General features: G+C 37.1%; 1 protein-coding gene across 2 annotated transcripts in view; it reads left to right on the forward strand.

The window, feature by feature from the left end:
- The first annotated feature begins 1819 nt into the window (after window positions 1-1819).
- Window positions 1820-27004, forward strand: part of dok6 (docking protein 6) — a 71442-nt gene continuing 46257 nt past the window's right edge. For both annotated transcript variants that reach the window (XM_057322523.1, XM_057322524.1), the window contains exon 1: window positions 1820-2016. In XM_057322523.1, the coding sequence (XP_057178506.1) occupies window positions 1951-2016 (66 nt within the window). In that variant the 5' untranslated portion in view covers window positions 1820-1950. The remainder of the gene's footprint in view (window positions 2017-27004) is intronic.

Raw genomic sequence — 27004 nt, forward strand, 5'->3', positions numbered from 1 at the left:
TGGCTGAATGTAAATTACTTGGCTTTCTAAAGAAAGTGTAAATGATTATACATATTGTTGATGGAGTTAAAGGTTGCTGTTTTAATCTTTTAATATTTTTGTTAGGATATTGCCGCTCATGACATATTGCAAGCAGTCAGTTAGTCATTTTGGTTTCATGGATAATTTTAATTTAAAGAAATTTTCATGTTTTATATTAAATTAAATTCAGTAAGAGGAATTTGCATAATATTCTGAGGCTAAGCATATGTATATTGTGTTGTCGACTTGTCATGTTTTTACTTTAAAAAGTTTGAAAATGTTAGATTCTTGCATACTTGTAAAGAAAAAAATGTTGACAGGTTCAAACTTAGAATACATCCCTGGAGAGGAATGATAAATAGCTACCCAAGTTACGCTGTTTGAGAGAAAAAGCATTGTGCATGGCCAACGGAAATGGGAGAAAAAGAGTCTGAAACAGAGGCGTAATGTTGTGCCCCAAAGCACAATAAATAAATAACAGATTTCACTGGTACCATCTACAAAGTAATGGAGAACTTCACCTTCTTTTCTACTATCGAAAATAGAAAGATTTTTTTCCCCAAGAGAAAAAATGAAAGGATGTACAACTTGGGCCGTTGTCAGCAGGGGACAACTGGGATTGCTGTCATGGGCTCTGTGTTGAGGGGTGCCTATAGGACCTTTGTATTATAGTCTAGTCTTGGGACTGAGTGAAAACTTTTCCCTGGAGGTATGACAAATTGATCAGACAAACCATGCGGACAGTTTTTCTGAAAATTACAACATTCCATCATCCATCTAGTGCCCATAGATTTGACTATTTATTTTACAAGTTTTTTACTACTTTATCTTTAGTCAGAAGAAAAGAAATCTGTCATTTTGAACATCATTCATTGTCATGAGAGATGTAGACAAAACTCTATACCATATGGAACTGTGTCATAAACTGTATCTAATGCTCTGGACTTTGACATTTTTCCACAGGCAAAACTATAAAGTAAGATTAAAGGATGAAAAAGTCTTTTGCATACATTTTAAGCATTTGTGTCAGTTCTGGACGGCGTTCTGGACATCTAAAATATGAATATAACACTACAGTTTAATGTTTTCTCATTGCTTTTGATCCACTTTAATCTTTTAATCCCAAAAATCTAATCGAAACAAAACTGTTTTCCAGTTATCACTGCCCTTTGATTCTAGTAACGGATGCTCATTTAAAAGCCATGCTGCAGTTTTAGAATGAATAAAAATTAAGCCTAAAAACATAAAGAAATCCAAAATATTAAAGGATTGGGATCAGATAGCGTATGCAAATTGTTGATGTAAATCAATATCAGCATTTATGTCTTGTTAGATCATTAAAAATTTGAAGACATTTAATTTCTTGAATAATTGAATAAAATTATGATTATTATTATAATTATGATTATTATTACATAATATATGTATATATATATATATATTCAATTTTTGAGAGAAATATGACATGAAATGTTTTGGTTGTATTTATCCTTTGTCTATAAATGTCGATAATGTTCCAGTAATAGGCTACTTAGATTAAAGAAATGCCCTGTGTGAAATTCCATCCAAATATTTTAAGATTTACAAATTCTTTACGTAATATTATGATATTTTACAAAAAAATCACAAAATACACAAACACACAAAAATGTTGCCATTTTTCATCATCCGAATCATTTTAAGTATCCCACCGCGTCCACCCCTGTGACTCCATTAATGGTGCATTCCAGGAAGACGCACCGTGTACAGAATGAATCGTCAGACGAGCACCGTCTCCCCTCTTCATCCTCAGATGGACTGAGCCTCTGGAGCCGGTTGCCCGAGCAGCGGTAGCGGCGGCAGGTTGTTGAGGAGCCGAATGTCGTACTGACTTCTAAAAAGACTCGCTCGTAGCCGAAACGGGGGGACGAGGACGCGCAGGCTGTTAGGATGGCTTCAAACTTCAACGATATAGTGAAACAGGGATACGTGAGGATTCGGAGTAAGAAACTGGGGGTGAGTAACGTTAGTCGTAACCTGCTGGACGTTACTGTGTGTGGTCAGTAATTTTGGGCATCTGTGTTTAAAAGCGCATTAGGATGCGCGCGCCGATCGATTAGAACATGTTGTCAACGTGCACGGGCAACTCATCCCACTTCTGCTGAAATTTATAACGACCACAGAGTATTATTACACTTTTTGTTACAGTATGCATAGATTAAATAATGTTAACCCATCTGAACAAGTAAACATTTGAGTAAACATGTACCATTAGTCATAACGTTAATTTGTTCTATTAAATGACCATTAATGAATAATGTGAGTTGTCTAAGCAGAAATCTCCCTATTTTGCTCACAGCAGAAAACTGGCGGTAGTAGTAGTCTATCATGTTTATTGCTTTAGTTAAATGCGTTTGTTTTAAAAGTAGGCTAACGATTTTTATGTAGGCTATGTATTGCAAAAAACGTATGAACTTAAAAAAGTTCAACAGTAGCCTAGCCAGTGATTTGGTTAGTTACTGTGCATATTGAGAAGACCCATTCACCCAGTGTAGATTCATATATTATTAAGCAGCAGCATCTGTTTACTGTCCTCCTGATTCTGCAGCTGTGAATAGACTGAGTAGGTCATTAGGTCTGTGTAATAATAATTCTGCCCTATATGCTTCACTGCAACCAGTATGCACGAGTGCATGCTTTTCTATACACAGCCGATCCATACAACATCACCAATGATGAGGTTACAAATTAATGTTTACCAAAAAACTTGAAATTAATATGCAAAGCTATGCATGTGACAGTTTTAGTGTGAGACTGAATATTATGTATGTATTGAAGTGTATTGGCTTAGGAGATATTTGTTTAAGTGAGTTGCTCCTAACACCAAAGGGTTAATTCACTCAAAAAAGCTTGCGGTCATTTACTCACCTTTGTGGTTTTTAAAATCTACAGTATATAATTAAAAGGCACAGTTTACCCAAAAATAAAAATTCTGTCATAATTTACACACCCTCGGGTTGTTCCAAATCTGTGTACACTTTTTTTCCCTGATGAACACAGAGAAAGATATTTGGAAGAATGCTTCAGTTCTTGGCCACCATTGACTACCATAGTAGGAAAAATTACAATGGTAGTCAAAAGAGTCCCAGAACTGTTTGGTTACAAGCATTCTTCCAAATATCTTTCTCTGTGTTCATCAGAACAAAGAAATTCATACAGATTTGGAACAACTTGAGGGTGAGTAAACGATGACAGAATTTTCATTTTTGGGCGAACTGTTCCTTTATGCTTCTCTGTAAAACACAAAGAGTACAAACTTTTAAGAATGTTGACACATTTTTCCTATAGGCTACATTAAAAGTGAATGGAAACTGAGCTTGTCAATCTTGTTTATCCATCCCAATGATTATATGTTGACAGAATTGTCAGTTTTGGGTGAACTATCCCTTTTACACAGCACTGTATGCATTATAGTACACTAGATATTACAGCAACAAAACAATACAGTATCAGAAGAAATAGTTATACCTCAAACCGAATGAACAGTAGGTGTCTGTATTTGTCTTAGCTTTGAGAAGGGCCTCTTTCACTATATAATGTAGCACAACTGAAAGCTTAGATCAATATTTGCTGCCTCTCTCAGCCTATTTCAGGGATGTTTGACCAAGATGGTTTGTTTTTGCCCCTAGACACGGGTTATGAGACACAAGATAAAGAGTATTGCCGTAGATATTGCTTCCCTCGTATGGGCTTACTCTAAATGCCTTACTTGAAGTGCAGCTTCATACTGCTTGTTGATTTCTATTGGTTATATAAAGTTACCAGCTGCATCTCAGAGACACATTAGCCTGTAAATATACGAAAGAAGTCTCATCTTATTGGAACACAGATAAAGACTGCACATTAATGCCACATCTACTGCATTTGTCCTTCCATACAGTACATAGAATTATTATATTATAATAGTACTGTGAAAGAATAGAACTACTTTCATTATTTTCCCATTATGTGCAGTACGTCCTCATAGTTGCGTTTGCCATTAAAAAAAATATATGTTTAAAAAATGTTACATTGTATAAGGTAGCTGTGAAATCAATGTAAAAGCCTGAAATATGAGTTTACAGTTCAGTGCAGCTGACATTAACTGACCTTCTCTCACTCAAAATGGCCTTTTGAACTCACAGTTTTGTGTGCGTTTGGTATTTTCCCATTCCACATATACTGCTTCTGTGTATATATTGTAAATACAACCAAAAATGTGCATGTAAATGTTAAGGATAATCATTCGATATTGATATTTAACAAGTCTCTATTACTGGTTTTATTGCCCATCTGTATTCAAGCAACGTGTTCATCTGATAAATTTGCTAATTAGTCTCTATTGAAGCCTGGTTTAAGTAAAAAACTACTTGTGTCATCAATGATGTGTTTTTTTATACAGTATAAATATGTTCCGAACATGTGTTCTGGTTTTTCCTCTGATCTTCCTCCATGCTTAGATGCCATTCTTTCCTTCTTTCTCTAAATCTTCTGAGACCTAATCTAATGCAGACGCCAACTAAAAAAAGAAGAAAAAAAACGCAGATGCAAATACAATCAGTTCTCTTTTAGCCTAACTCATTCAGACTGATGCGTGCGTCTCTTCTGTCAGTTTAATCTGTTTACACAGCATGTTTACTCAGGATGGTATTAATTTACAGATAGTCATGGACTTTGTACGTAGCGTCAACTCTTTCTATACTGTAATGCCCTTTAACCTTGAATAATCTGACATCATTTCTGTTTACACTACTCTGTTATACAAGACAGTCATAGTTTATGACATTTACAATCATCATTCGCGTGTTATTTTGCATTGTGAATCCCCAGGGAGTCATCTAGGCTTACCCTGGAGCTGTTATCTTGACTTCGGACTGTCAGACTTTTCTCTAAACACTTCCAATGGAATTGTAATCTTATTTAAACTGCTGTTGCAAGACAGTACTTGACCCATATTTGAGATCTACAGATTGTCATCTGTCTTTGAGTGTTCAGACAGTTTAGTAATGTCACGATCAGGCATGGAAAGGAGAACCCAGATGCAGGCAGCGGCAGTGAAGGGGTTAACAAATGACTTTAATACAAATAACAAGACAAAACAAAAACCCACGATGGGGGAAAATCAACTAAGGATAAATACAAAATAAAAACTTCCCACGACGGGGCAAAACATACAGACAGGATCAAAATAAAACTAAAATCCACAGACAATGATAAGCAACAGGAACACGGGCAAACACAGACACTAAACAACCAGGTAAGCACATAAGTACACTTACACAGGACGCAGCAAAACACAATGACCACAACGTATGTAATACACGAGCACAGGACAAAGAAACAAGAGGGTATATATAGGAAACACAAACGAGGGATAACGACATGGGGCAGGTGTGGGTAATCAAACACTCAGGGAAAGATCACAAGGAAACGAGAGGAGCGGGGCCAATAACGAGACACTGGAGAGAACGAATATTATTGTCAAAAGGACAATAATATGTTTCTCTCCACACATAACCAAAGGCTTTGTCATGGCTCTGCTACAGGACCAAGAAAAACATGACTAAATGAAGCAGAGCCATGACAAGTAATGCCAGATTAATGTATGACAGAGATCATCCTTACATGAAGTTCTAGACAATTAAACCACAGTCACAAGTATTTTGGATAAGCCCATCTGATACCATAAAAATATTTTATCAAGTAGCCTGTAAACCGTTTTTTTTTTGTCTGAGAATTTTGATGCTTTCTTGATGTCATTCTATGACATGTTTGAAGAATTTTCAGAAAAGTTTTTTGGAGTATTGACCTTAGAGGCTATCCACACTAATGCGTTTTTGTTTGAAAACACATCTTTTTCTCTCCGTTTTGGCCTTTCGTCCACACTGAGATGGCGGAGCTTTCCGAAAACGCACTGGAAAGTGGATACATTTGAAAACGCCGTTTTCGCATTGTGGATGAGGAAAACGGAGGGGTTTAAAACCGCGTTTTTAGTCATGTGACACAGTTGTATCGGCTGCTCTCTTGTTTGATAGCATTAACGGCAGTTCATGCATACTTTAGATTTGCATTTAGGAGGAATAGCTTGAGTCATCTAATGTCCCTTAAAGGAACATTTCACCCAAAAATGAACATTTTGTCTTAATTTACTCACCCTCAAGTTGTTCCAAATCTGTATAAATTTCTTTGTTCTGATGATCTGAAAAATGCTACTATGGTAGTCAGTGGTGGCAAAGAATTGTTTGATTACATGCATTCTTTCAGTATCTTTCTATGTGTTCATTTTGATTTGGAACAACCTGAGGGTGAGTAAATGATGACTGGGTGAACTGCCCCTTTAAGATGTCTGCAACATTTTTAACAAAACAAAAATCATTTCTGAGAACATTACATATCTTGGTATTTCCATTCTCATTGGCCATGGCAAAATATAGCATATTAAAAGACCAATTGAAAACTCAAGGATATTATTTCCGATATGTTAAAACTGAACTAACGTGCACCACAATTTTACCCACATTGTTTTGTAAGTATTGAAATATAGTTTATGATTACCTGACAGCAGGTTTGTCTTATTGTCCAGCACAGCAACATCTAAGAACCAAACAGTAATTTCCTGTTAACCTGCTTAATGTTGTCTGGCTCCATATTAAAGACTTTAGGTTATACTTTGGAGTACTTTTCCAAACGTCATATCTATATTTGCTACCTCAATTCAAATTCGATTCCAGTTCAAGGCATTTGCAAGTCAAGTCTAAATAAACCTCTACTCTGACAGCTAGACCTGCATTATATTCATAAAGATTCACTGTTTTCATGTTTATGCTAACGGTGTTTATCCAGCTTTCATCAAATTGATTCAAACAAAGAGCGGAAGACGAATTGTAGCCTCTTATTAGGTCTGATGAATAGCCCCCCACAGCAGCCAATGTTATTCAGAGTGAATAATGCTGCACTATTGTGCCATTTCTCACACAGATAAATCTCTTTTCAGTCGTCACTCCAACATTTCGCATTATCGATCCCTGCTGTTTTTAATTACAAAACACACTTTTGTTTTGAACGGAAGCAAACATTACTATTAGATGTCACCAATGTGTGAGACATAACTGATTCTTCAAACAAGTGGGAAGGGCCACTGCTCATATGAGACAATGAGTTGAGTGAATCAGACAACACACAATAACATATGTGTCATGAGCAGTTCTTTATGTGTGTGTCTGGGGGCATAGTCTGTCTATGAGTTAAATCATCTTGAGAGGGAGAGAAAGCATGTACTGATGACAGTCATAGGAGTCTTTCATCCAAGGTCAATTGAGGGCTGCCATTTAGCCAATCATCAGACTTGAAAGTGAAATTGAAAGTTTGAAGCGTAAAGAGCACTTTTAGCTTTGATTCCGAGCTGTCCCCAACTTGCATTTTGGAATTTGCTGCGAGAGTTTGAACTACTGTATGAAGTTCTTGTTGAGCAAAAAATATGCTGCATTTACTACAAGGGTACTTCAGTTTCATTTAGCAAATACTACAGTATTTTTTCGTCTGAGTGTTGAAGTTAACGGAACTTTTATTTTGACGGGTCGGTGGGAAGATGCTTGAGTTTTAGTGTGTTTGACGCACAGTGCAGACGCAGACAAATCTTCGACCATCACTCGTGTCGTATGTTAATCTTGGCACCTCATTCACTCCGACACGCAGCCAGATGAAATATTTAAATAATAGGATTCCGCGTCCGCATCTAGTTATATGGACTCAAGTGGCGCGCCATTGATTATTGTCACACACCAAAAAGCACAACCACCACATTACTATAAATAACTATATTTTTTCAAACCATATAATACGCACTGAGTCACCCTCCACTCCCCCCTCCCGGATGATGACAGAATCTTCATTTTTGGGTGAACTATCCCTTTAAATAGGGGATTATGTAAAAATCTCACCAAAGTCAATACAAATTTGTAGGTAATAGTCACCATTGCTCAGACTGACAGTTTATTTTAATGAATTAATTTCAGTGAAGTGTTTCACAGGAAAGGGTGACTCATTGCTATTATATGGTTTGAAAAAATATAGTAATTTATCAAGTTATATTTATAACTTAATTATAAATACAACGGAATATTTCAGAATACAGTGATAAGATGATAAAATCACGTTGTCTTTCTGAAGCATGTAATATATACAGTAATGTGGTTCCAGTCTATGGAGACAATTCTTGTAATTCAGTTTAACATAGGTCCATTTCCCCTGCCTCTGTCTCTCCTCTAATCATTTGGCACGCATTAATCATAGCTGTGTCTCCTGGGTCTTGCTCATCTCAGTCATTCTGCTTTCTAGTGTCTCTCAGCACAGTATTGTATGTGCTTTGGGCGACCACAACAGCACCCAATCTGGCCAACCCAGCTTCAGCCATACTAGCATGGCCCATTGAGCACACTTTTGGGGTTTTATTTTTCCACGGGGCATTTTTATTTCGCTGTAATATCACCCTTTCCCCTTTATTCTCTCTCTCATGCCGAGAAAGTTCTTAATGCTTCAGGACTCTGACAATTGGCTGTGTGGCCAAGCTATCTGCTTTCCTTTGCCAGGAGCTAGAAGGTGTTTAATGCTATTTTGTGCCCTCAGATAACCACGAGCAATAGTAGAGCTTTGACTTTATTCTTTTCCTCTTCATTTCATAGACATTAGTGTACACTATGTATCATAAAGTACAGTTATGTGTATTCATGTACATGCTATATTCATATTCATTATATATTCATACATGATATTCATGTATCATGTACATAACTATAGTTATGCCCCCGTATGAGGACAACTTTCTGGACATTGCTGGACCTGATAATTGCTGGACCTGGAAATCTGGCTTGGTATTGCAAGATGTAATTCAGAAAGTTGATACCGGTTGTATATTTGCTCATACGGCAAAACACAATCATAACAAAATATAGATTAGCTGACTAAGTAAGAACGTGGGAGTTTTCATGCTGTGTTTTAATTGGAGAGCCATTCGCTTAGCACCTCTGCAGTAAGTTATGCAAACAGCTTTTTACAAATCCATAATGCTGTCAGTCTTTGATTTGTACATTTCTTTACAGCTAAAGCTGAGAAGTCTAAAACATCAGTGTTGTTTGATCATTTAAAACGAGTCATTTACAAGCAGGAATGCAGACTTTTTCCTTTTATTTTTTAGAGTCATGGAGATTTGCTGCCCACACGGTACCAGAGGCCCATCAAACTTCAAATAAAATCCAATGTTTAGTTAATGGTTGCCCATTATGCTTTGCCATAGCTGGCAGAATGAAAAATAGTCCCTCCATATGAGTGACCATGGGCAATCTGCTGAGAAGTATTGAAAACGTCGCCCACATACAAGTTCAATAGACTGTAATGAGCAGAAAGATATGTTTTTTGATGAATATAAAGCATTTTATTATCATAAATTATATGGTATGGTATTTCCCTTTTATTAGGCATTATTTTGACCAAAACATTTTTCCCCAAAAATATTATCGTAATAGTAGGAGATGCAGGGAAGACAAATGGCCCAGACAGTAACAACAACATGTAATTTATGGGAACATTGCCAGGAACAAAATTATATGTCATGAATATGATGAAATATATTCCCTGGAATGGAGATTCATTTGAGATTTGTAGGCCACTGTGGTTCTTCTTCATAAAAGCTTCTTATGTGAGCGTTTGAAAGGACCAGCTCTTAGGTCTACCTGACCTTTTTTGTTCCGATAGAGCAGTGGTTCTCAAACTTTTTCGTTGCAAGGCCCCCTTTGTGTTAAGTGCATTGCTTTGCGGCCGCCCATATAAAGACGTATAATCTTAAACTTAGAATTTTAATGAAACCAAAAACATTCAGTTATACAATGCTGGAACCTCAATTCGTTTGGTTGGTGGTGTCATTTTTCTGATGTTTGATTGCATAAAATCTATGATAAATTTCTATATTTCATAAAATGCCACAAAATCTGTGGCCCCCTGAATCCATCTTGGGGCCCCCAGTTTGAGAACCACTGCAATAGAGGGTTCTGAAACCACAAACGTCTGTCCACAATTTCCATTTCATTGCAGTTGAATGATTGCAGTGAATTAGCTCATTTTGTCATCCACTGTTTAGTGGCACGGTCTGCAGAATGTTTCCAGACGTTTTCCTTTGATTTATGTTCCGAACCACACTGTTATGCCCGGATCATTGAATTATGTCTTTTATGGAGAAAAAGGGTTTTAAAAAATAACCATGTAATGATATAGAATAGCCATTTTCCTTGTGCACCGGTGTATTTCAATGCTTGAGGTCATCAATAATCTGTCACATAGGCTTTATGATAGATTTAAACTCTTGCACTGAATTAATACATATAGAAAGAAACAGCTGCACCTGCATTTCTGAAAGGGCTGCAAGGATTTCACCGAACAATCATAGAACAATATTTGTGTATTAATCCTGGATGTTTACCGTAGCAGGTGTATGAGTGCACGTGTTTAGTGATTAGTCCAAAAATAGCAAAGCAACAGTGTCCCCAAACTCCACTTCATTATTCACCACTGATCGTGTTGTCATGTGGGAGATGGTTGTCACGGTTGCGTGAAGGTAAACAAGTTTAAAGTGACAGAAAATCAAAGCATCCTCGAGTTTCTCAACCATGTGTCTAAAATGATATACACAAGATCTTAAACCAGCTGTCTCATTTTGGTGAATAACACACCCTCATTGATTTTCCGTTTAATCGTATTAATTTGATTGTTTCAAACCACTGAATATCTAAATTATTTATTTTATGTGGCGCGGTTTTATGTTATGCTACAGTTAGGAAATATAGAAATATATGCTGTTTACACAAGAATTTAGTTCCCACATTGTTAAATATAATGGTTAAATTTATGGTAAGGATAATTAAATGATTATGGTATGCATACAGTATATATTTATATATTTTAATGTATATTAAAATTATATTTAGTCACTGTCCTTTTGATTCCTTGGATGTCCAAATTCGCTGTTTTTCAGAAAATAGAAAAATATGGGGGGATTTTGCGGACAAAATTAAAAAGAAATTGCAAACTAGCAATTGCGTTTTCTATTTGTTCGTGTAAAATTGTGACATAATTCAAACGCAAATGCAAACAGTTTGTATTTCCATTTACGCGAATGTACATGTCTGCCAAATTTAAAATGGAAAAGCAAAGTCTATTTGCAGTTGAATTACCTCTGTCTTACGAGTTACGACCCTGCGTTATTTAAATCGCAATAGCAATGATTGGAAAGCAACGCTGATCCAGAAGAACTTCCTGTTTGAGTTTTTAACACTTTTGAACCAAACGTTTGAACCCAACCAGAACATTAATAATGGAATCAAAATGTTAAACGAATATGTTTAAGACTTAATTATGTGTATAATTTAAAGTATTTAAAAAATAAAAATAAAAATGAAACCAGAAGTGCTTTTGGACAAGTGTTTACAATTGTCTAAATGGTATTTCTTTTCTTTATTTTTTATTGTTATATTGTTTGGTGGAACTTTTGACATTTTTATTTATGTCCATCCTCCCGTATCCAAAGCATTGTTCTACATAGCTCTTGATATGGTTCACTGCTGTACCTCTTGTTCCTTCTCCACGTTTGAACTCTTTAGCTCTTTTAAAGTGATTGTTGGCCTCTCTGTGGCTTCTTTGACAAATCTCCTCCTTGTTCTTATGGAAGGCTTTGACACATGACCTTTTCTAGACAGTTTCCGAGTGGTTTGCTGTACCTTCCACTTGATAATTGACAATTCAACCAACAGTGCCCGCTGGAGCTGACGAAATGCTGAATGTGTCCCACCTTCAGGTTGTTCATGAGTGGATTATGGTCTCTTACATGCTGCGGCTTTGCTAATAAACCAAAGTGCTATTTGCATCTCTAAACTTCTGAATTGGCCAGTTTGTTTGCTTGTTTATTTTCTTTTGTGTATTATTATACCATATAGATCAGCTTGCTTGACAGTTCAGTGAATAGCAAAGTATTTTTTCCTGTCTGCTTTTGTGCCTGAGCAGACTTTTGTATTACACTGCTTTGGAGAGCTTTATAATGGAGGCAATAGATAAAAGAAGCGGTTCCATAAGCAAACAGGCATATATATAATGAAAAAAAATGAAATGAAAGATGGAATGAGAGTATAGTTATCCGGCTTAGTCTTAGCTTCAGATCCACACCCACAGCCCATGGACAACTTGCACACACGCTTAACAAGTGTGCTGACCGAAATCGCTAGTTCCAGTCAAAATGAAAGTTCTATAAGTAAAGCATTCGTATGTTAATTCTGACAGAAACTGCTTCTGTGGCTTTATGAAAATATTGAGATGCAGTTGTTGTCGAACATACTGAATAATTTTGCAATTCCATCTGGTGGCACAAAATTGCACACTAAACATTGTTGAATGTGGGATGTACAAAACTTGCTGGTATTTTGAGAGTGAAAACAAATATAGATTAAATACTGAGGCCCATAAATAAACAGAAAACTTTCTAATCTTAATATTTAATAAGTTGTAGGTTCTGACGAAACTTTTTAGCATCCATATAATCCCCCTTGCCAGTGCTTTATGATGAGGAAAGTTGACCTACATATTGTTTCAACATTATTTTGCAGCTATTTTGGTAATGTACTAGCATGAGCAGAGCACAGGCAGGCGGTTAGACCTGCCTCAAACCTGACATTTTAACTAATGTTCTTCACAAAAGGTTAGAGTGACCTACATGCTCCATGTGGAGCTTTCTCGCTCGCTCGCTCGCTCTCTCTTTCCTCGCATCTGAATGAAATGTTGCCATAAGTGTTAGAATGCACCAGAAGAGTTAATTATTCAGGGTTTAAATAAAGCAATTGAAGATAAAGAGAAAAGAAGCATTACGCTGAGAACAACAGTGTTATTTAACATAAAAAATAGCTCTTGAAGAGAATGTGAGGTCTTGGTGGAGCCATCTTTAAAGTAAACAAATAACCAAGTAAACAAATCAAAATAAACACCTTTCTTAGTTCAATTGTTTTGATAATCATGACACATTTTTATTGTACAGCTGATAAATATTTATTGTATATTATATTTACCTAAATGCTTAACCCATAAGAGTAAATAGTTATTTTAGATCTATAAGAATAAAACACTTTTAAAAAACGATTTAAAAGCATTCTAGCATGGTACAATTCAACTGAAAATATTTTCTGTAGTGCTTTTTTACTATTTTGAATTGTTGCCCTTACAGTAAATACATGATAGAAATGCAGTAGAAACATAGAATAAAACATTACACAAAAATGAGTAAAAATAACAGAAAACAGAAATATTATAAAATATTGTATGGAATACTTGGTATTATAGAATATATGACATTATTGCACATTTTTTTATAAGATGTACATATACTGACTAGAAAAAGTAATCATTTGTAGGATTGCAGTCGGACCATTGTATTCTTAGCACTATTCAGCAAGTATGTGCATTCATATTTTTCCCAAGCCTGCCTATAACTCTGTAACCTGACTTTCTGTTCCTGATATCAAACAGTAGGATGCAATTGCTCCGATAACCAAAATGAATAGTGAGTCATCAGCACCTGCTGAATGTCACCTGAATTCTATTTCCTCCCACAGCTCTCAGATCTGTTGGCTGCTGTAACCGAGAAGACAGCGTGTGTGCTCTGCTGGGCTATATTTTTGCAGTATACATGAGAAATAAGTTAATAGAGTGTTACGGTTATGCTGTAAGCGGAGAATGTTCATCACAAGCCTGGTCTTTCTCTGCCTCTCAAAACCCTTCCCCCTCACGTCCTGCAGTATGTTGGACACTGGTTCATGCTGGCGTTGTTATCACCAATGCAGATCTTCGATTGGCTTTGGATTAGCCCTATGCTGACACAGCTTGACCTTGTTGGGTTGTGTGTGTTTGTCTTTGTGATTTATGAACGTGAATGGCAGTGTGTTATACATTTTACATTTTGATGAGAAACTGAAAATAATATTGCAAAATACAAGAATATTGAAAAAAACGATTCACAATGAATATAGATTCAATCGGCTAGCGATTCGAATCGATTCACAAATGTCAAAAATCTTTTTTTTTTAATGTTACTAAATATAATAACATGACGTCTTTGGAACAAGTAAGGCGTAAGTCAACTGCAAGAGCGCTGCAGCACCCGAACCTTTTACAGAGTTCACACCTCACGCGCAAGCACAGCAGAGCATATAGGAGCACTAGAGAAAGAGAGAAAACCCTGTAGGACTGAACTGCAAGATAAACGGAATACATTTTTAGGATGGTCTTTCTCTGCAACTGTTTATATGAATAATAAGAGCTGAACAACATTTACAGCGGTACTAACAATTAAAATTGCACATCTCAATGCAATTTTATAGTTATTTAAAGGGGTCATATGACATGGCTAAAAATGAATATTATGGTTTGTTTTAGATGTAATGCAATGTGTATACACGATTTAAGGTTAAAAAATGCTGTATTTTCCACATACCGTGCATGTTTGTATCTCCTCTTTGCCCCGCCTCTCTGAAACGCGCAGATTTTTTACAAAGCTCATCGCTCTGAAAAGCGAGGTGTGATATGATTGGCCAGTCAACCAGTGCATAGTGATTGATCGAATACTGCAAGCGTGTTACAGAAATGTAACGCCTCTTACCATATTCGGAACATCAGGTTCCAAAGCAATTGTACTGACAGGTGATAAAATGTCATCGGTGCTTTCCTTATCAATTCAAGCCCGAATCTGATCCAGAAAATGAAGATGATCAAGCCGATACAGCAACTTTGCCAGCGCGACTTGAGCAGGATGTAAAGGATTGGTAAGGTTTTAAAAAAATATTATGTTAAATAGTTAAAAACTATAGCTAACTGTTTTACCTATTATATACGACGTTATAAAGATTTGCCGTTATAAACCAGTGTTACGCCATGTCTCGACTCAACAAAGACAATAAACCCCATTATAAACACGACATTTGTTGCCTCTAGTTGGAACATAATTACTGATTATTAGGACTTATGTTGTCTTTTTTCACGTTGCGCGCGTGTCTGCATTTGCAGATCACACAAAGAAACAACATGCAGTACAAACACACGACAAACTCTTGTTAGTCCGTAACAAAGTCTTTTACAATGAAAATATACTTACAGGCTGCGAATCTGAAGCGCCAAACTGTCCTTGCGAAGTTGTAATGGTTGGAATTGCCCCACTTTTTAACAAAAGCTTTCGTGCACAGCTGGCTTTGATCTCTTCCAGGTTCATGAAACAATCATCTGTGAAATGCGCTGCACACACTTGAATATTCAGATTGTACTGTTCTGGAAAAGCATTGTAAATAAAATGTAACCATTCGTTTTTAGTTGTCTCATCTTTTGGAAGGGCAAACAAAGAGGCTTTCTTTTCGCAACGAAACACACAGCGTCTCCACGACATGGCTGCAGCGGCGACGATACAATGAGATTTACAACTACGCTCACCTTACTTGCATGTAGATTTGGGAGGTTTTAGTCAACCACGAAATGACGTAGATTTGTGGGGGTGTGGTTACACGAGGTGTTTCAGGCAGGTCTGGGTGAGCATTCGCTTTCAGATAGAATGCATCTTTTGTTCAGACACTTTAATTTTTGTAATTTTATGTGTCTTAATACATGCATGGGCAACTTATAACACATCAAAGACACATAAAAACACATATTCATGCCATATGACTCCTTTAAAGGTCTAGTGTATGAAATTTAGCGACATCTAGTGGTGGGGTTGAGAATTGCAACCAATGGCTCACTCCACCCCTCCCCCCTAGCTTTCGAAGCACTACGGCGGCTGACACAGAACTAAGATGTCATCACATTTTTTTACCGAAGGAGATAACATACTGTATTTATGAAACGTGCTCCTTTTTGTGCATTTAGGGCTACTGTAGAAACATGGCGAATTCCAAGTTAGGGGACCCGCAGTGTATGTAGATAGAAATAGCTCATTCTAATGTAATAAATACATAACGCTTCATTATGTAAGGTCTTTACACCTCTGACGACATTATGTATATTATATTGCATTTCTGTCAATAAATCCTCCTAAAAATTACACACTGGACCTTTAAAGCAATGTAAAATTTTATGTGACTTCTGTATTATAGCATGTTAATATTACATATTGTGTATAGATGGTTTCAGCGGCAGCAACCTAAAAAACATGTTGCCCAAACTTAACTTCTGGTAGACCTCCGCAAAGAATCAATAACTGTAGTTTCAATTTAATTTAATACAATTAATATACAATATAAATTATATAAATTATTTAAATGAATATTAATATAAATTAATTTGTAATATTACTAGCCAGACTGATAACCAAACACAGACCCGACGTTAACTTTGGGCCAGGGACATGCGTCCAATTAAACCATCTATAAATAAATAAATAGTACAGTACATACAAAAATACTATTAGTACTGTTTGGTTGTTAAAAAGATAAATGGTGTTCCATCAGCCTATTACCATGAAACCATTTAAACATCAATGCAACATAAATTTACATTGGACATAAAAAGAAGCAGGAATGGGAACTTTGCTTCCCCATATCAGAAGTCAACCACATGCCAATGGTCTATATGTGTCACATTTGCCCATGCGATTAACTCCATATTACGTATCTGGACTCGGGTGGAAGCCCATGGATATTTTATTAAAGACCGTCCGTGCATAAGAAACGAGCCCGAGCTATAGAGTGATTGCTTGCGACTGGGGCATCAGTGTGTTTGCAATGCCCCAGATAGAGTAATCTATGATTAACTAAGAAAAAGTTTCACTTTCCACAGTTGTCATGGAGCAATTGAATAAATTAGGTGATGTCTAAACCTGAGACAGGTCAGCCTGCAGTGACATGGCAGCCAGTGGCAGTGCAATTTAATCCAAGACTTGACTACAGCTTTTGGACTAGTAAACCATCAGTTTAGTAGTGTGAAAAAATCCCTATAGTGCAAAAACACTTAAAAAAACGGCTTTAAAACATAAAAGTTATGAGCAAAATGGCACATGATGAATATAGATTCATAATAATGCAGAATGATACACAGAATGCACACTGTGCTTTTATGATCAAAACTGATTTTAGTATAGGCTAGTGTTTTATAGCATGGTGTACGCACAAAAAAATTCAACATCAAGCAAAAATCTATAGGCTACTCTCCAAACTCTCATAGTGGAGTCTTGTAGCACCACTGCATTGGCTGTACTCACGCCAATGTGTTACATAATACGAAGCACAAGTTCTTTCATTTTTAAATAATTTAAATCACTCGATTATCCGAAAATAGATTTCCATATACTCTGGTTGGATAACATACTGTATAAATCGCTCTGAGGAAAAATGTCCTGCAAAAATAACTATATATTGTGATATATTCCGTTACCCTGGCTGATATAAGAAGACATACCGTCCATCCCTAGGTTGTCCTCGATAAGCATCGAGCCCGGTAATCTAATCGGTTGCCAATCTGAATGGGACAACTCAGACAAAACCTTCATCAGGATGCAAACAGAAGTCTAGATATGATTGCAGTAATGATAGCCTTAGCAACCACCCGTCCAGATAACAAATCAAATCATGGCATCCTCCACAGCGCTGTCCCAAAACAGCTTGGCAATCATGTCGAGAGGAGCCCATTTTCTTGTTTGGAAACTGGTACTGACGGTGTCAGGATATTCCCATACAACATCACTACTCATCAGTCTTGTTGCTTCATTCCTCACGGTTTCTCACAATCAGCAGAAAATTGCTTTGTGTGTGTGTCTAAAGAGATCTTCTTAGCTTTAATTTGTGTTCCTGTGCCAAGACTCTGCAGTTGACCCCTGCTTGAAGTGTTAAAATGACTCATCTTGGCTGATAGGCACATGATGTTAAAATATGATTGTTTTTAATAAAAGATGCCATGATTATTAATGCCACGATGGAGCGATATTCAAGCACGTTCGATTTATGAGTACATCATATAATAACGCCAGATTAAAATAACTACTGTATAAAGTAAATGGTATCTAAATGTCCAAAAGACAACTATTGACTATGCTTTTGTTTTGCATGCTTTTCTAATTGAATTAAAATGTTTTTTTTATTAAGAAATTAATAGATCAAATAAATACTGTTATTTGTAATGTTAAGTCTCTCTCTCTCTCTCTCTTTCTCTCTCACTCTCTCTCTCTCTCTCTCTCTCTCTCACTCTCTCTCTCTCTCTCTCTCTCTTTCTCTCTCACTCTCTCTCTCTCTCTCTCTCTCTCTCCTCTCTACTCTCTCTCTCTCTCTCCTCTCCTCTCACTCTCTCTCTCTCACTCACCTACTCTACTCTCTCTCTCCTCACTCTCTCTCTCTCTCTCTCTCTCTCTCTCGCTCTCTCTCTCTCTCTCTCTCTCTCTCTCTCTCTCTCTCTCTCTCTCTCTCTCTCTCTCTCTCTCTCTCTCTCTCTCTCTCTCTCTCTCTCTCTCTCTCTCTCTCTCTCTCTCTCTCTCTCTCTCTCTCTCTCTCTCTCTCTCTCTCTCTCTCTCTCTCTCTCTCTCTCTCTCTCTCTCTCTCTCTCTCTCTCTCTCTCTCTCTCCTCTCTCTCTCTCTCTCTCTCTCTCTCTCTCTCTCTCTCTCTCTCTCTCTGCTCTCTCTCTCTCTCTTGTCTCTCTCTCTCTCTGTCTCTCTCTCTGTCTCTCTCTCTCTGTCTCTCTCTTCTGTCTCTCTCTCTCTGCTCTCTCTCTCTCTCTCTCTCTCTCTCTCTCTCTCTCTCTCTCTCTCTCTCTCTCTCTCTCTCTCTCTCTCTCTCTCTCTCTCTCTCTCTCTCTCTCTCTCTCTCTCTCTCTCTCTCTCTCTCTCTCTCGCTCCCTCTCTCTCTCTCTCTCTCTCCTCTCCTCTACTCTCTCTCTCTCTCTACTCTCTCTCTCTCTCTCTCTCTCTCTCTCTCTCTCTCTCTCTCTCTCTCTCACCCTCTCTCTCTCCCCTCTCTCTCTCTCTCTCTCTCTCTCTCTCTCTCTCTCTCTCTCTCTCTCTCTCTCTCTCTCTCTCTCTCTCTCTCTCTCTCTCTCTCTCTCTCTCTCTCTCTCTCTCTCTCTCTCTCTCTCTCTCTCTCTCTCTGTGCATGCTGGGAGCGTTTGGGTGTGTGTGGAGATTCGTAAGGGGAGATGGTGACTGTTGTCTATTTTTCTTTAATTTTTTTCACAAAATAATTTATATAAAAAAAAAAGTTTTAAAATAAATTGATCCTCGCAATTGAGTTATTTGTAGGGTTTGGGAACGGCGCTGGGGATGGCGTCGGTCCCAAACGGTGGAGAGCCACCGACACGTGTGTCTCTGAGTAATGGAATCAGGTGTGTTCCTGAGCCAGGCGTGGTGGTGGAAGACGTGTTAATGGCGGTTGGAGAACAGATCGGTTTTGAAAACATTTCTTCGGCATCAAGGATGAACAAGGCAGTTGTGGTTTTTGTAAAGGAGGAAGAGTTAGCTAATCGCCTAGTTGTCAGCGGAATTGCGGTAAGTGGCGTTTTTATTAATGTTTCCCCGCTGGTTGCGCCGACGACACGTATAACTATCGCGAACGTGCCCCCATTCATTCGTAATGATGAAATCGAGCGGGGATTAGTTCGTTATGGAAAGTTTGCTAGCGCAATCAAAATGGTTCCACTTCGCTGTAGAAATGCAGCATTAAAGCATGTTATGTCGTTTAGGAGGCAGGTGTTCATGTTTTTGAATGATCCAGAGTTGGATGTTTCTTTTAGAGTATGGCATGAAGGTAAGGCGTATATGATTTACGCAAGCTCTGGCTTGAGTGTGGAGATGTGGGACATAAAAGGATGAAGTGCCCACATAAAGCCCAGAACAATGAAGAAGTTGCATGTCCTAGTGAAGCTGCTGATGTAGGAAATGGACACGATACTGTATCACAGTTTCACACTGGAGAATCGAGTGATGGTCAAGCTCAGTGTTACTCAAACTGATGATGTTGTTAATGATGATGGTGATGATAATGAGCTTGAGAAAGATGAGGAACATGGCTTGTCTGAACAAAGTAAAAAGGCTGAGATTAATGGAAGTGTAGATGATGAAGTGGCAGAGACATCTGAATGTGTTGAAATGTCTGAGGAGGAAGAGATGAGAGATGATGATTCAGTTTCTGATATTTCTGAGATAGGTTCACAGGTTTTAGATGATACGTACACATTACAGGAAATTAATAAGTTTTTGGATGCAACGTTTCGAAAAACAGTGAAGGTCAAAGATTCTTTTCCGGATATAGAAAAATTCATTGGGTCAGTGGGATTGCTAAAGAGAATGGCCAGTTACGAGGCATTAAGTAAAAAAAAGAATTTCATTTGAAAAAAATGGTAACAAATTTAAGGAAGGAAAAAAAACGTGCTTCGGAGGAAAAAAGTAAAATGAAAAAAATGCACATGGTGGTTTCTAAACTTTGTGAGTTATGTTTGTTCCTGTACTGTCTCTTTCCTTTCCTCTTTATTATGGGGTATTTGAGGGTGGGATCTTTAAAAATAAATGGAGGTAGAGATAGGAATAAGTTAGCAATGATCTCAGAGTTTTTCCAAATTAATCGGGTTGATGTAGCTTTTATTCAAGAAACCCATACTAATACTGATAATGAAAATGAATGGAATATGTGGTGGGAGGGGAAGCTCATTTTAAGTCATGGGACAAACAATAGCGCAGGAGTAGCTATTTTATTTTCTAAGAATATAAATGTTAAAATCTTAACTGTAAATGAGATTGTAAAAGGTAGAATGTTGTTAACTAAAATAGAGGTTGGGGAAATGGTATTTATTTTAATTAATGTTTATGCCCCAAATAATGGGGTTGAAAGGATGGTTTTTTTATGAAAATGAGAAGGGAAATTCGGACACTTAATAGTAATGAATGTATTGTTTTGGGAGGAGATTGGAATTGCACAACAGATTTTATAATTGATAGAAATGGCGAAGAGCCAGATAGTCGATCTAGTAATGTGTTGACAAAAGTATTGAATGAATTTGAATTACTAGATGTATGGAGAATGATCAATAAAAAAGCTAGACAATATACTTGGCTTAAAGTAACTGATAATAGAGTTTGTGGTGACTAGATAGATTTTATTTGGGTAAATTATGGAATAATAGGGTGATGAATGCTTCCATTTTGCCTAACGGTTTTTCAGACCATCACATGGTTATTATTGATTTTCATTTTAAAAATATGTCAAAATGTACTTATTATTGGCATTTTAATGCTAAATTATTACAAGATGTTAATTTTTGTGACTTATTTGATTTGTTCTGGAAGAAATGGAAAATGAAGAAAGAGTCATTTGAAAATCTCAGGCAGTGGTGGGATGTGGGTAAAGTGAACATAAGGATTTTTTGTCAGAATTATTCATCATGTATTGGATCAGTGGTAAAGGAAACTGTGGAAAGACTAAAAAGAGACATAGAACTTTTAGAAAAGGAATGTTTTTATAATAATGAACTTGTGCATGATGATGCCTTACAAAGAAAAAGGAGAGAGCTTGGAACTTTTCTACAGGAACAAGTAAAGACAGCGTTAATAAGGGCAAGATTTTGCACTATTAAAGACATGGACACTCCAAGAACTTTCTTTTTTAATCTTGAAAAGAAAAGTACAACACGGAAACAAATGTATCATCTTCGTCGGCATGATGGTTCTATAACAACAGATCCTGTAGAAATAAGAAAGTTGGCGGTGGATTTTTATTCACAACTATATACTTCTGAATACAGTAAAACAGAAAGTGCTGATGAACTACTTGGTGATCTACCAAAACTTGACAGTGAGCAGAAAAAGGCTCTGGATAATAACATTACTTTTCAAGAGCTGACAGAGGCAATGCAGCAGTTGTCCAAGGGTAGATCCCCAGGAATTGATGGATTGACTGCGGAGTTCTATCAACATTTTTGGAGTATTTTAGGAGAAGATGTTTATGAGGTACTGTCTAAATGTTGCCAAAGTAAGAGATTTCCGATAAGCTGTAGTAGGGCAGTACTTTCCTTACTTCCAAAAAAAGGAGATCTAGGTCTTCTAAAGAATTGGAGACCTGTGTCATTACTGTGTGTTGACTATAAAATATTCTCAAAATGTTTAGCTAACAGACTAAAGGGTTATCTAAGTTCATTGGTGCAGAAGGAACAGACATATTGCATTCCAGAAAGGTCTATAATGGACAATATTTTTTTACTACGTGATGTTATGGAAATAAGTCAGTTAAATAACTATGAAATTGGAGTTCTTTCATTAGATCAGGAGAAAGCATTTGATAGAGTTGACCATGGTTATCTCTATAATGTTTTAAGGAATTTTGGTTTTGGTGATAAATATATTTCATATATTCAGTTGATGTATTCAAATGCATTTGTTCTTGTGAAAGCTGGTGGTGTTTTAAGCACACCAATACCTGTTTTTAGAGGAATCAGGCAAGGCTGTCCACTTTCAGGACAACTATATAGCCTTGTGATTGAGCCTCTTTTGTGCAGGTTAAGGAAAAATCTTAATGGAGTCTTGATTCCAAATGGAGACATAAATTCTATGGTGTCCGTGTCGGATTATGCTGATGATGTTACGGTTTTTATTACAGGCCAAGATGATGTTACAGTTTTAACTAAGAATATTGAACAATATGAAAAGGCATCCTCAGCTAGATTAAACTGGGGAAAAAGTGAGGGTTTTATTATTGGAGAGTGGACGAGAAAAGGACTTCCAAAGCTTCCTGGTGGGTTGAAATGGGGTAGGGAAGGGTTGAAAGTTTTAGGTGTATATTTAGGGAATAACCAATTTCAGGAAAAAAATTGGGAGGGAATGTTGGAGAAAGTAATTGCTCGATTGTCTAAATGGAAATGGCTATTACCACAGATGTCGTATAGAGGGAGAGTTTTGGTTGTTAACAATCTAACTGCCTCTACGCTGTGGCACAGGATGATGGTAATGGAGCCACCTGATGAACTGATTTGCCGTATACAGAGAGCATTAGTGGATTTCTTCTGGAGTGGGCAGCACTGGATCCGAGCAGCTGCACTGTATCTACCTGTCCAGGAAGGAGGACAGGGTATGGTGGATGTGAGGAGTCGCACCCGTGCTTTCAGAATTCAAGCAGCACAGAGACTCCTGTACCATAAGGATTTGACTTGGGCCCAAACTGCTTGTGCTTTGTTACAGAAAGTAGGAGGACTAGGGTTGGATAAACATTTATTCATAATAAAACTGGAAGAAGTAAGCTTGTCAGAGATTACACAGTATTACAGGTCTATGTTGAAGGCATGGAGAACTGTTTTTAAAGCAGAGAGGGACATTGAACCTCAAGGACATTGGGTTACTGAAGAACCTTTGTTTTTCAATCCACTGATACAGACAAGGATGTTATCTTCTGTGAGTATACGAACATGCTTAATAAGGAATAAAATTGTAAAACTGGGGCATCTCTTGGACAATAATGGATGGCGATCAGTAGAGAACCTCAAAGAGGTGACAGGATTACGATCATCAAGACTCACAGCAAAGCTGATGGAAGAGATTTTTAATGTAATACCAAGAAAACACTTTTAAAAAACGATTTAAAAGCATTCTAGCATGGTACAATTCAACTGAAAATATTTTCTGTAGTGCTTTTTTACTATTTTGAATTGTTGCCCTTACAGTAAATACATGATAGAAATGCAGTAGAAACATAGAATAAAACATTACACAAAAATGAGTAAAAATAACAGAAAACAGAAATATTATAAAATATTGTATGGAATACTTGGTATTATAGAATATATGACATTATTGCACATTTTTTTATAAGATGTACATATACTGACTAGAAAAAGTAATCATTTGTAGGATTGCAGTCGGACCATTGTATTCTTAGCACTATTCAGCAAGTATGTGCATTCATATTTTTCCCAAGCCTGCCTATAACTCTGTAACCTGACTTTCTGTTCCTGATATCAAACAGTAGGATGCAATTGCTCCGATAACCAAAATGAATAGTGAGTCATCAGCACCTGCTGAATGTCACCTGAATTCTATTTCCTCCCACAGCTCTCAGATCTGTTGGCTGCTGTAACCGAGAAGACAGCGTGTGTGCTCTGCTGGGCTATATTTTTGCAGTATACATGAGAAATAAGTTAATAGAGTGTTACGGTTATGCTGTAAGCGGAGAATGTTCATCACAAGCCTGGTCTTTCTCTGCCTCTCAAAACCCTTCCCCCTCACGTCCTGCAGTATGTTGGACACTGGTTCATGCTGGCGTTGTTATCACCAATGCAGATCTTCGATTGGCTTTGGATTAGCCCTATGCTGACACAGCTTGACCTTGTTGGGTTGTGTGTGTTTGTCTTTGTGATTTATGAACGTGAATGGCAGTGTGTTATACATTTTACATTTTGATGAGAAACTGAAAATAATATTGCAAAATACAAGAATATTGAAAAAAACGATTCACAATGAATATAGATTCAATCGGCTAGCGATTCGAATCGATTCACAAATGTCAAAAATCTTTTTTTTTTAATGTTACTAAATATAATAACATGACGTCTTTGGAACAAGTAAGGCGTAAGTCAACTGCAAGAGCGCTGCAGCACCCGAACCTTTTACAGAGTTCACACCTCACGCGCAAGCACAGCAGAGCATATAGGAGCACTAGAGAAAGAGAGAAAACCCTGTAGGACTGAACTGCAAGATAAACGGAATACATTTTTAGGATGGTCTTTCTCTGCAACTGTTTATATGAATAATAAGAGCTGAACAACATTTACAGCGGTACTAACAATTAAAATTGCACATCTCAATGCAATTTTATAGTTATTTAAAGGGGTCATATGACATGGCTAAAAATGAATATTATGGTTTGTTTTAGATGTAATGCAATGTGTATACACGATTTAAGGTTAAAAAATGCTGTATTTTCCACATACCGTGCATGTTTGTATCTCCTCTTTGCCCCGCCTCTCTGAAACGCGCAGATTTTTTACAAAGCTCATCGCTCTGAAAAGCGAGGTGTGATATGATTGGCCAGTCAACCAGTGCATAGTGATTGATCGAATACTGCAAGCGTGTTACAGAAATGTAACGCCTCTTACCATATTCGGAACATCAGGTTCCAAAGCAATTGTACTGACAGGTGATAAAATGTCATCGGTGCTTTCCTTATCAATTCAAGCCCGAATCTGATCCAGAAAATGAAGATGATCAAGCCGATACAGCAACTTTGCCAGCGCGACTTGAGCAGGATGTAAAGGATTGGTAAGGTTTTAAAAAAATATTATGTTAAATAGTTAAAAACTATAGCTAACTGTTTTACCTATTATATACGACGTTATAAAGATTTGCCGTTATAAACCAGTGTTACGCCATGTCTCGACTCAACAAAGACAATAAACCCCATTATAAACACGACATTTGTTGCCTCTAGTTGGAACATAATTACTGATTATTAGGACTTATGTTGTCTTTTTTCACGTTGCGCGCGTGTCTGCATTTGCAGATCACACAAAGAAACAACATGCAGTACAAACACACGACAAACTCTTGTTAGTCCGTAACAAAGTCTTTTACAATGAAAATATACTTACAGGCTGCGAATCTGAAGCGCCAAACTGTCCTTGCGAAGTTGTAATGGTTGGAATTGCCCCACTTTTTAACAAAAGCTTTCGTGCACAGCTGGCTTTGATCTCTTCCAGGTTCATGAAACAATCATCTGTGAAATGCGCTGCACACACTTGAATATTCAGATTGTACTGTTCTGGAAAAGCATTGTAAATAAAATGTAACCATTCGTTTTTAGTTGTCTCATCTTTTGGAAGGGCAAACAAAGAGGCTTTCTTTTCGCAACGAAACACACAGCGTCTCCACGACATGGCTGCAGCGGCGACGATACAATGAGATTTACAACTACGCTCACCTTACTTGCATGTAGATTTGGGAGGTTTTAGTCAACCACGAAATGACGTAGATTTGTGGGGGTGTGGTTACACGAGGTGTTTCAGGCAGGTCTGGGTGAGCATTCGCTTTCAGATAGAATGCATCTTTTGTTCAGACACTTTTATTTTTGTAATTTTATGTGTCTTAATACATGCATGGGCAACTTATAACACATCAAAGACACATAAAAACACATATTCATGCCATATGACTCCTTTAAAGGTCTAGTGTATGAAATTTAGCGACATCTAGTGGTGGGGTTGAGAATTGCAACCAATGGCTCACTCCACCCCTCCCCCCTAGCTTTCGAAGCACTACGGCGGCTGACACAGAACTAAGATGTCATCACATTTTTTTACCGAAGGAGATAACATACTGTATTTATGAAACGTGCTCCTTTTTGTGCATTTAGGGCTACTGTAGAAACATGGCGAATTCCAAGTTAGGGGACCCGCAGTGTATGTAGATAGAAATAGCTCATTCTAATGTAATAAATACATAACGCTTCATTATGTAAGGTCTTTACACCTCTGACGACATTATGTATATTATATTGCATTTCTGTCAATAAATCCTCCTAAAAATTACACACTGGACCTTTAAAGCAATGTAAAATTTTATGTGACTTCTGTATTATAGCATGTTAATATTACATATTGTGTATAGATGGTTTCAGCGGCAGCAACCTAAAAAACATGTTGCCCAAACTTAACTTCTGGTAGACCTCCGCAAAGAATCAATAACTGTAGTTTCAATTTAATTTAATACAATTAATATACAATATAAATTATATAAATTATTTAAATGAATATTAATATAAATTAATTTGTAATATTACTAGCCAGACTGATAACCAAACACAGACCCGACGTTAACTTTGGGCCAGGGACATGCGTCCAATTAAACCATCTATAAATAAATAAATAGTACAGTACATACAAAAATACTATTAGTACTGTTTGGTTGTTAAAAAGATAAATGGTGTTCCATCAGCCTAT

The sequence above is a fragment of the Triplophysa rosa genome, linkage group LG23, assembly GCF_024868665.1.
Source record: "Triplophysa rosa linkage group LG23, Trosa_1v2, whole genome shotgun sequence".
Lineage (NCBI taxonomy): Eukaryota > Metazoa > Chordata > Actinopteri > Cypriniformes > Nemacheilidae > Triplophysa > Triplophysa rosa.